At 36.9% G+C, this 11781-nt stretch overlaps 1 protein-coding gene across 1 annotated transcript; it reads left to right on the top strand.

The window, feature by feature from the left end:
• The first annotated feature begins 6562 nt into the window (after positions 1–6562).
• Positions 6563–10332, top strand: LOC148836035 (claudin-10-like). The gene is made up of 5 exons (XM_088913768.1): positions 6563–6800; positions 7440–7601; positions 7693–7774; positions 9212–9319; positions 10203–10332. The coding sequence occupies exons 1-5, from the start codon at positions 6563–6565 to the stop codon at positions 10330–10332; spliced, it is 720 nt and encodes a 239-aa protein (XP_088769894.1).
• Positions 10333–11781: the final 1449 nt, after the last annotated feature.

Genomic DNA, 11781 nt, shown 5'->3' on the forward strand with positions numbered 1-11781 from the left:
CTTCTTTCCAGTTCTCTAATTCTAATCCTGACTAACTAGTCAAAGTGTGGTTTGTGTACATGCAGAAAAAGGTTATTTCAGTATTGACCTTTATAATACTTAGGACAATTTAATAAATTTAAAACAGGGGTCTCAACTTCAGCTCCTGGTGATCCTTATCTCTTCCTGGTTTCAATTGTAGTCAATTAAATAAATAACCTAATAAGTTTCACAATTTGACCTTTTTTAACTAATTAGTTACATCAAATATATAATTCTACTTAAATTTTTCATTTAAGATATAGTTACATTTATCTACCTCAGGAACTGGTAAGAAATATTACGATTGTGCAGATAATTAAATTATTAGACCAGCTCTGCAACTGAGACCATACAGTAAGGTGAACTAAAAAATCAGAAGACATTAGGCTCTCCAGGAACTGAGTTTGAGATCCCTGCTAGAAATGATTATGAAAAACCAGTCTTAGGAGGAACTGTAATGGTAAGCACTTGCCACTAAATGCAATTGAAAGGTCTCTATCACTCTATGAAGTCTAAAGGCTGGTTTTGTGTAGGTTTGTTAATTAATTATATTATTCATGAGGTGGTTTATATTACACATTCTCACATGGTGATAATGGTGATAATGGTTTTTTAATACATTTCTTTACACACTTAGGTGGTTGGGTATAGGAAGCAATCAGTGCAGTTTGTGTTTTGTACTGTTGGTACAAAAAAGAGGGCTTCTCTAGAGTCTATTAGTTCTATATCTACTAAAACTACACTAAAACCTCCTACATCTTGAAGTCATTGCCATTGTGTGTGAAATGGCCTGGAGCCAGTTTATCTAAATGCTGCCTTTGACACTGTTGATTATACCATTATTGCTTAGTAGACTTAAGAAGGTTTTAGCACCAAAATACGTTTGCACAAAACCTGTCATTAAACATTCGAACTCAGTTGACTGGTTTTCCTTATTTGCAAATGTGTCAGCCTTACTGTAGTTGGGTTATTGGTGATATAATGAGACATATTCAATTTAATATGTCTCATTATATAAATCTATATAATCCATGTTGACACTCATCCTAACCCAAAACACGCCAAGGCTTCTATAAATTTACTGTTCTTAATTACCCAGCTTTGCGAGTCTAATCCTAAATCATACACTTAATACTTTATTCACCTTTACCCTGTCATTAATCATGTTTAACAATCCCCAATCCTAACTAATACAACAATTTAAAAGTTTGTTTATTTTATACCTCAAAACACTGTAATAGACACTATTGAAGTGGTTCTCTTCATAATGTCTCATCATTCAATCTTTCCAGAAGGTTTGAAGTTACAATGTAAAATGGCACAAAATAAGCAACATCAACAAGGGTATCAAGCACAGTAATGTTCCAAGTGAATTTAATTAAATCTGATCTCATTTAAACTACCTGAAATAATAAATAGCCAAGTCCTACTCAGACATTAGTGGAAATTTAAAAAAGAAATCACAGTCACCAGCTTGGAAACCTGACACTTGTTTACTGAAGCAGCATGGCAGAAATGGTCTATGCCACTGCCAGCAGCCCCAGGACACCTGCTGAGAGCTGAAAGTATTTGAGAATTCAGATTCAGGTTTCCATTGATCATTAGGTGGGGAAAGACATTGAGTCGCAATGAAAAAAACAACTAAGTTTCCAAATAAGGAAGGGTCCTGGTCACTTTATTTTTGCCATTGCAATTTCAAACCATACAAAAGGACCAGACTAAGACAGTTTCCTTTGTTCTCCAGCCATTCATCCATTTTTAACAACTTCATCCTATTCAGGGTCATAGGGGAGCTGGAGCTTATCTTGGTAAGCAACAGGTACAAGGCTGAGTACACACTGAATGGGATACCAGTCCATCACAGGGGCATACGTAGATGCACACACTCACACCAGGGCCAGTTTTCCCAGAAGCCAATTAACCCACCTGTAAGTCTATGGACTGTGGGAGGAAACCCACACAAACATGGGAAGAGCATACAAACTCCATGCAGGTAGCATACCAGGTTCAGAAGTGAACCCAGTGACCCAGCACTGCAAGGCAGAAATGCTAGAATGCAGAAATGCTAACCACTATGCTACCATGCCACTCTCCTTTGCACTCATCTTTCAGTATAAGGTATATTACGAAATGTTAATACACGGCTGTTGCAAAGTTTTCACAAAGCTTCCCATTGATATTTTTGTTCTTCCCCCCCCTTGGGGCTGGAGCAGTGAATGAAAACATATCAGTTTCACTCTTGAGGAAGGGTCTTACAGTAGTTGCCTAATAGGGGCAGAGCAATGGATGTCAATATTAAATAGGAAAACAAGCAGCTTCAAAAACTCCGCATTCCTCCTGCCCTAATCTTTCAATATATAATTACACAGATGCACTTATTATTTGGGTGTATAGATATAGATGTAGATATACAGTAGATATAGATGTTTCTACGAATATGACCTAAAGAACTGGGTGGATAATTGTTCCTAGTAACAAACTCATAGTGGACTCATAATATTTTTTGTGTGATTCTCAATTTCTTGGTTTTGCATTATTTTATACTATTAAATTATTATATTTGAATGCAAGAGTTGCAAGAATTGATCACATGTAAAAAAACACTACAAGTTATGATGGAAAAAATGAAACATCTGGCGAGGTAATGTTTCATTCTAGACTCTCTAGCTTTTCATTTGTACGAGAGAAGCTTTATTTGATGCCTATACAGTATATAATATATGTTACAGAGGCTCATAGAAGGGAGTTTTATTTTTTGTAGTTTAATGGGAGTATTGAATTATGAGAGGTCAAGGTTTCTTAAAAGAAATGCAGTCATCAACCATGATGAGAGTTCTTTACAGAGTGCAGATGCTTGTTTTCCAAACAATACCTGGACCAATTCTACAGCCGTGTACGGGAATTCGCTGCTACACGGGAACGTGATGCGTCTTGTCGTTAACAATTTTTTTCCTGGAAAAAATCATTTAGCATATCAAGAAACGATCTAAACAGAAATAGTACCAGAAAATCATGCATAACATATTGTATGTTTAATAAGTAAACAATTACATTGCGAAATGCCGGCGATATGAAAGGTTTTTCATTAGTTTTTTCTTAAAGCAACATAGGTAAGGGAAAAAGTTTCGTAAAAAGTAAAACAATATGAGGCGTCTAAACTGCAGAAAAACAAATTGCATATCGGTAAGTCGTGTTAAGATAAAAAATAACAAAACACAAAAAAATCTATGTGGAAATAAAAGCAGAAATTGGAAAAAAACTTATTTCTTCAGTAGGTAATTTCTTTTCTACTCCTGTACACTTAAATTTGAGTGATATAACAAAAACAAACGTGAAAGACATACCAGAGATACAACCACAATTGTTAGTAATTTTTTTTTTATTGAACTCTAATTTTGGTTACTTTTAAATAAAGTATTTACATTTATGCGTTTACAAATCTAACATATCAAGGAAAAGTTGCTACTTAGTTAATGCTGTTTCCATTATTTTTTTCTAACTGAACAAGAACTATTATTACTATTATGTACAATTTTTCAAATGGTTTCACTAGTGAAACTATATTTTCCAGTAAATTTACTCTAGAGGGCAGCAGCATTTTTAAGTGACCTGAGGCGTAATCAGCCTTCTTTAATAAACGTCGGCCTGCCAAAATATGACACAATATAGCTTATAAAGGATGTCATTTGAACATTACCTTTCAGGTACAGCATCTTTTGGAAATGGAAAACAAAATATATACTCTGAAAATCTGGAAGTGCATTAGAACCTAATGCTGCAGTAATACAGTATTACAAATTAATCAAAAGAAACTGACATTTTATTCAAAAAAATGTTTTGATAATTAGCTTTACTGATCAAAACATATTTAAGGTACCCAATACACTCCATATCTGTGAACCCTGTATTATTATTATTTAAAATGTGTGTTAGGAATATCAAAGAAGTATATTTATTCCACCTGCAAAACATAGTTAAATTCTCTGTTCTGTGCATCTATACAGAAACATTGATACATTACTTTATTTAACCAACATTAGTTTAGTGTAACACCTTACTGGATCATCTTCTAAAGCACTAAATCGGCTTTAGTATGTCCTGAATTTAGTAGCTTCTGTGCTAATTACATGTACTCTGCTTCAACACATCACTCCCATCCTACAGTATGTAGATTGCATGTGAAATTTAGAGTAGACATCAGAGGCCTCCTGCTCATCTATAAGACACTGAATTATATCCCTCCATAGTATTTTAAGGAATTATTGCATGAAGATAGTCCAGCTCTCATTCTTTCTCTTAAAATGTATTGTTCTGGCACTACAGTGGGTGAGGTTTATAGAGGAGGTACATTTTAGGCTGGAGGTCTGAGGAGGCTTTGTGCACACTGTACTGCTGCAGTGAAATTTTCATTCCACCTTAACTCATAATGTCCTAATTGAGCTAATCAATAACTTAAATGAACCAATTTTCAAAGTCATTCAGCTTCAACTTTGAAACACTTTTCAAAGGTCTTCAGCTGATGATTTTTTAAGAGACTTAGAATACCTGCTGGTTTCTTGCCCTGAGCAACTGGAGTTAGGAAACTCTCCTCTATAACTTTCCCACAGAAATTTGTAGTTCCTGTAGGTGCAGAAACACCTGCACAATCTACACTTCCCATATGGCCCTGGGAGTTTAAAGGTTGTTCATAAGCTGAGTTTAACAAGCAAGCATGGAGTATGTTCAGAGTGTGCTTCAATGTATGTAAAATTGGTGCTGACACATTGAAAGATTGATTTCAGAGTAAGTATTGGGCTTAGTGTGGGGGTTTTATTCTTGGAGGGTTCAGTGTCTTCTGGTTTTTGAACATTGAGTCTAATAATTTAATTAATAATTATAACCAGGCTCTGAGATTGGTATAATTTAATTAATAATTATAACCAAGCTCTGAGATTGATAACTATACCTTTATTTAAGTGAGTGTTTTGAGTACTAATCTATAATACACCTTTAAGAAGCATCTAGTAATCCTGTGCAAGCCTAACTCAAAGAAAATCTTGCTATTATTTGACATTTCAGGTTGAAGTCAAATCCAGAAGAAGCTAGGTTTTCCCTGCCTTAGACAGAAACCCATGAATTGCGTTTTGACTTGCTTGTCTGTGTTCATCATTTTCAATCCATTTTCTAACTGTTTTGTCCAATTCAGGATTATGGGGGAACCAAAGCCTATCCCAGTAAGCAATGGGCGCAAGGGAGTGTACACCCTGGATGGTAAGCCAGACCATCAGAAGACTTACAGACACAGACACACCTACACCAGGACCAGTTTTCTCAAAAGCTAACCTATTAGCACGCCTTTGGACTGTGGGAGTTAACTAGAGCACCCAGGCGAAACCCAAGTGAACACAGGGAGAACTTGCAAACTCCACACAGATAAAACCCCAGCAATTGAAGTACTACACCACTGTGCTGCCCTTTTAAGAATTCAAAATTCACTAATTTAGTGACCTTCATAATTACAGTATATTAATTTTTCAGCTGCTTCCACTGTTTTAGCCATAGACCAACCTACCTACTGCTGACTGCATAAATGTAAGACTGTACATTGAGACCATAGAATACTGAAGATACCTGGGCATCATCCAGTGTTGGCTGGGCACACAGATTTAGCTACGATGCTCTGTGTCTGTAAATTGCTCCTGGTTGACAATAGGACACTTTACATACTTTTAGGCTGAAAAGGATATTGTTGTAAGATGTGCTTTTTTTGTAAGTTATTGTAACTGTCTTTGATGTTGTATTTTAATTGTTTTTATTTTGGCAAAGGTGCTCTGGCATGCATAGGCATACATTTGTATTGAATGTAATTTAGTAAATACTGTACTAAGCATAGAAAAGTATCCTCTCATCTATACTGCCTGTAGCTAAGTGTATACCTTTAAACTTCCACTGCTACTTAAAAATAACCCAAACGATTAGTTGGGGAAAAAGACTTTGTCAAACAAAAGTTCTGTAAGTGACTGAAAATCAGAAGGTTGAGGCTTCTGTTGAGTCCTTAAATTAGATAGGGTAATAGCATTGTAGTTAATGTTTTTATTATCAGCCACCTGGGTTTCTTTATTAGTCTCTTTGCCATTTTATTTCATAATTAACATAAATTGCCACTTCTCATACAGCATCAAGCCTCTTTCTTTCACATACTAAGGTCAACATCATTATTCTTCTCCCTCATAAATACTGTTTGTATGGTCTTGGGAAGGAGCACAGACATCCTACTCAGCAAAAATGACCCTGGGAAACCTTCAGGTTTTGGTAGTACACAAGGGACAGCCGGCCACTCCCAGTTAAAGGAGGAAAGCATCTCTAGGCTACCCCAGCTAGGGAAAGTTGAAAAGGTTAAGAGAATGACACTGGTAGTCTCAGCTCTTATGAGGCTGGAGTCCGAGATTAAGGCTCTATTTAGTTAGTAACTCTTCAGAGAAAACCTTTTGGTTAATTTTGCCACTGTATGAAAGGGAGTAATCTCCTAATTTAAAAAATCTACCGTATTTTTGAGATTTGTATGAAAATGAAGATCAGGATAGTTCAGATTTTTGGCTTTCTCTTCACAGTTCTGGGCTGGATCTTTGTGTCCTGCACCATGGCCATGGAGTACTGGAAGATCTGTGGGCTGGGAGGCCTGGGTGGCAACAACATCGTCTCTATCATCTGGTATTGGTCCAGTCTCTGGAGGGCCTGTTACACTGACTCAACTGCTGTGACCGACTGCATTGATTTCCCTGTGCTGTGGGCAGTGGATAGTATGTATCCTTCTGCTGTTTTTGACATTTTGTTTGACTATTTTTAGTATTTAAGTGATCGCAACTGGCAGCTTGTACAGAAGGTTGCTCAAGTTCATTTTCCCTTGGATTTCCTTTGTGTAAACGAGGTAGTTACTTTGCTGTTTGTTTCAATACCTCTACTTAACCATGTTTTTAACCACATGTTTTACCATCCTGATCTTACCTTTATACAACACAGTGTAGAAAGTGTTGATGTATTTTGCTTTTTGCTGTGACATTCTTCTCATAAGTGATCTGTTTAAATATCTACAGAGTTGTACTGGTGGACATACAAAGTAAGTTTTACTCAGATTGTCATTTTATATTTCACTTTTAGCTCATCAAACAACTGTTTTATCACTTTCTGTTATTTAATACAGGTATACAAATAAGCATGAAAGAAAACGGAGTCTTATATTCTTGTGCCTGTTGCTTGCCAGGATAGACACCCTGGCAACCCTGAATTGGATGAAGTTTTTTTTTAAGAAAGTATTTTATTTTATAGAAAATGAATGAATGGATGAAAAAGTAGAGCAAATTATTATTTTTTTTCATTTAGTTCAAAATGATTTTAAAGGTTTCATGAATAAAGAATATCACCATTTTAATTTTAAACAGATCACATCCAGATTGTCAGAGGCCTCCTCATTAGTGCTCTCGTCAGTGGCCTTTTAGCCATTGTTCTAGCTTTGATTGGAATGGAATGTACCTACATTGGAGGCAAAGAGAAGATCAAGCACAAATTTACTTTTGCTGGAGGAGTGTTCCACATTCTTAGTGGTAAAGAGCTTTTCATTGTTTTAAATATTTAATATATAGGCACATCTTATATATAACCATTACAGTGTTGACTTTCCTTTTTCTCTCACAGGATTGTCATCTTTCTTTGGATATGTTGTATATGCAAACAATGTTTCAGGAGAATATTTTAATCCCAATTTTCAAGGGCTAAAGTAAGTACCAAGACAAGGCACTTGTAATGACAATAAAGCATGTTTAATGTACAGTATGTAGCAGTAAGTTCTGATTGTGTTGTTCTTGATGATGACAGCATTATCACCTCTAGACGGAACTTGTCAGGTCTCTGAAGCTAAATTATTCTGGATCTGGTCATAACTGTGCCCAAATGGAAAACCTTGAAGGAAAATCAGGTCACTGCTGTAATTGGTGAACCAGTAGGTGGCATTCTTCCCTCTGGATCAGAATTTCCAAACCAATATCTCAATATTGTAACAGGCGACTGTGTAGGACATACTTTGAATGAGGTATTATATCAAGATTATTATTTGCTCATTAAAGATCCAAAGATTCTACAACACTATACGAAAGAACAGGAGTATTAGCCCCATTATCTTAACTAAACCCCATGCAGGCTTAAACAGTCTGCTCTAACTAAAATTCCCCTTTAATTACTTGGTGAAGTGATTTCTGTTTTCTCCACTTAATCTGCTGTGTAGAGAGGCTGCACTACGGCTTCTGCACATCACAGAACTGGGTTCTGGGTGCTAGACTTCAGTAGTGGGTGATGTGGATCCCTTCCTTTGAGATCATTTGAGATGAAAACAAGCGTATCAGTGATAGTACATAATTAATATTAATAAGAATAGTGATGAGGAATGAAGAGTACTAAAAAATAAAAACAGACCAGAATATTGAAGGAGACATTGGTCTAAACAGGTGTGTAATTTTGAAAACAAAAAAAAATTAAGTATGCAAAAAAATCAACAGTATTTTATCCAGGAAGAAGGCCTTACTGACTGGAAACCAAAGAGGAAGCAGTGTGCTTTGCTATGTCATTGTTATAGCACTAATGAAGGCAATCATTAGAACAGAATTAACAAATGGGATGCAGATAAATCTATTCCACTATTTCTCAAAAGTTTGTTCTGTGCATTCCATTCATTCAGTACCCTATTGCTAAGAAATTGCACAGCAAGTATGTGGAAAGCAAGAAACAAAAAAATGTTCTGGCAGATCCAGTTTCTGAATTAGTATTGATGTGAACACATTCAGTTGACAGAATAATTGCTCATTTCAGATCTAAAATATGGAATCTAGATCTTTTCCAAAAAGTTCTAGATTACTCTTAGATAGGTGTAGTGCTTAAGTATTGTTATACCGAATGTGTTTGATTTGTTTTCAGGCAGCTGTAATTTTTCAGTACCTGTTTCTACTAATCATTTTCATTATACTCTTTAATATTTGTACTTTGCATTTGTTTCTTGGATAGTTTTTTAACTTGAGAAGTCTCCCAATTTACTGTGAAATAATTTCCAGAAATGTCTACAAACAATATATAGAAAATATATATTCTAAAGCTCACCATCAAGAAAGGCAGATGGAAAATTATATATGCTTTTCTATGTATTTAAATGTTGTGTTTTTTCCAGGTTTAATTTAGGAACTCCTCTTTTTCTTGGCTGGGTGGGCTCTATGCTTGGCATCACAGGAGGTATATTTTATTGCATCTCAGTGGGAAAGCTAGTTTTCGAGCCAAGGTGGGTACAAAAGCATGTTTGTTAAACGATGTTATTTATAATAATAATGTTTCAGTACAATCTGTGGTTATTATAAATGTGTATAACACAAGTGTTCCCCAGGGCAGTGGCTGTACATGTAGCTGTATGCAATTTTTTAACAGTTCTTACCAGGTTTCAAAGGTGTTGTTGCATCTGTGAAAATGAAGCTTGCCTAGAATTGTGACAGCGCTGAAGTGATTTAAAAATGGGATTAAATTTATAGTCATTTACCGTGTTTTGGCAAGTGACAGAGACTGGGGGGGGGGGGGGGGGGGTAGAGCTGTAGCGCAAGGAATAACAAATATGAAAGAACGTCTGAGGTGCTATAAACCTGTGTGTGATACTGTTTTATTGTTTTGCTATTTCATTTTTTGAGTTTACGCTGCAAGTCCAGATTTACCCTGCCAGCCTTATTGTCATTTTATTTTGTTAGTTCTTTTCATTTAATTTATTGTTATCCTATCTACTATAAATTCTTGTAACCTTGTATAGTTTGTAAGTTGTCCTTGCAAATGATTAATAACAGTGTCTGCTAAGCAGATAAATAATCATGATATGAAATAAGGTTAAATGGTCAATTTTATGAAATAGCAACCATGGGGGACTATCTTATTTTACCTGACATTCCTGCCAGACAGTCAGGGCTGTCCATTGGACAGCTTCTTGACATTTTAACTTTCAAACAATATCTAAAAAGCAAAATCAAACAAAACTGGTAGTAGTGTAGTGTGATCTGGTGTACTGTATTTTTTATGGCCACATAGTATGTACTAGCAGATTTATCATCCTATTAACCATAGCTGATTTACCTGAGTAAGGAATCTGTCCCAGGAGTAATCCACTCTGTCTGACCCCCTTGCAGAGTGATCTACTCTGACTCTGAAGGATCCGTTCGCTCCTCGAATTCAGGCCTGCTAAGCACATCCGGGGACCCAAGATCAGAAGCTTATAGAAGCCAGAGGACTCGGTTTGACAAAAATTCTTATGTATGAATATGGTTGACAGGAAGATAATGACAGCAGGATGGTGGTGGAAGAAGGTCCTGCGTCTGGACCTGTTAGGCGCACAAAATCAAGCAAGCAGATGATGTTTACTTCTCCTACCTTTGGAACTTGTGTCTCTCTCTGTCAAGATTGTTGGAGTACATGCAAATATGATAGGACTCTGATGCAGCTGGCTGTTGTTATCCTCCCACTCACAACAATTTATTAAAATTTTTGTTCGTTTCTAAAATGGTATATGACTGGTTTGGGCTCCTGCAAGCCACTACAACTAATAATTGTTTTTCATGTTTCTTTAATCAGAATCGTTCTTTTTCTTTCTGCAGAGTCTTGACAAGCAGTTAAACACCTGGTGCTGTCTGCATTTCTAGCGTATTACTTCTTAAAGGTAGTAACAGATAAGGACAAATAAGAAAAACAGACGGTAAAAGCTAATTATTTGCATTTAACTTCTTTGTTTTATTTGGATCCCATGATGTGTGACGCATAACAGCAAGAGCCTAGCTGTATAGTATATTACACTATACTTTACTATGTGTTTATGTAATGAAAAAAAGGGAAAATTGAAAAAAGATGTGGTGCAGGCAGTGGAACGGCAATGCAGTGGTTAGTATTGCTGTCTTGCAGCTCTGAGGCCCTGGGTTCAATTATGAATCTGGGGTTCTATCTGTGTGGAGCTTGTATTTTCTCCCCATGTTCAGGTAGGTTTCCTCCCACAGTCCAAAGGTTACCTGGCTTCTGGGAAAATTAGCCTTAGGTGTGAGTGTGCATGTCAATGTTTGAGTCTGTGTGTGCTCTGAGATGGACTGGTGTCTTGTTCAGTGTGTACCCTGCATTGTGCCTGTTATTTGTGTCACGCCCTCTGCAGCCAGAGGGCGCTCCTTCTCTGTCCTGTCCCTAGTTTCCGGTCTGCTGTCCTTCCTGTCCCTCTCCTTCCCTTGGGCTATATATTTCCGGGTATTGCACTCTGTCCTCGCTCAGCATTGACGTTCGGATGTCCTGAGACCCGCCTAGCACCAGGGCGCCCCACGTCCGCTCCCTGAGGGCATAGGTTTCTATACGGCATTCCTGAACTCTTTGCACTATGAGCCCGGGCCTTTTTCCCGTCTCGCCGCTACGCATATGGGTCTTTTCCGCTCTCTTGCTCCCCACGGTTAGTCCCTTTGGACGTCCGTGACAATTTGTTAGGATAGGTTTTGGCTCGCATGCGATCCTGAATTGGAAGAAGCATTTAGAAAATGAATGGATATGGTACAGGTCCTATTTTGTAGATATCTAACTCTAATCCTGTGATTCTCATTGCTGGACCTGGCAAACCACAAAGGCTTCTGGTTTTCCTTCAGATATATTTCTCCATGACATAATTTAAACATTACTGACATAACTGAGTGAGGACTGCTCCCCTAATGTGATAAAAATAATCCAAAAATAATGTCCTTG

The sequence above is a fragment of the Atractosteus spatula genome, chromosome 4 (assembly GCF_055471065.1).
Source record: "Atractosteus spatula isolate fAtrSpa1 chromosome 4, fAtrSpa1.hap1, whole genome shotgun sequence".
Lineage (NCBI taxonomy): Eukaryota > Metazoa > Chordata > Actinopteri > Semionotiformes > Lepisosteidae > Atractosteus > Atractosteus spatula.

Coding starts and splice junctions, on each gene's coding strand:
- LOC148836035 (XM_088913768.1), top strand. CDS start 6,563: ATGAAAATGAAGATCAGGATAGTTCAGATTTTTGGCTTTCTCTTCACA. Junction 6,801..7,439: donor TGTGCTGTGGGCAGTGGATA/GTATGTATCCTT, acceptor AATTTTAAACAG/ATCACATCCAGATTGTCAGA. Junction 7,602..7,692: donor AGTGTTCCACATTCTTAGTG/GTAAAGAGCTTT, acceptor TTTCTCTCACAG/GATTGTCATCTTTCTTTGGA.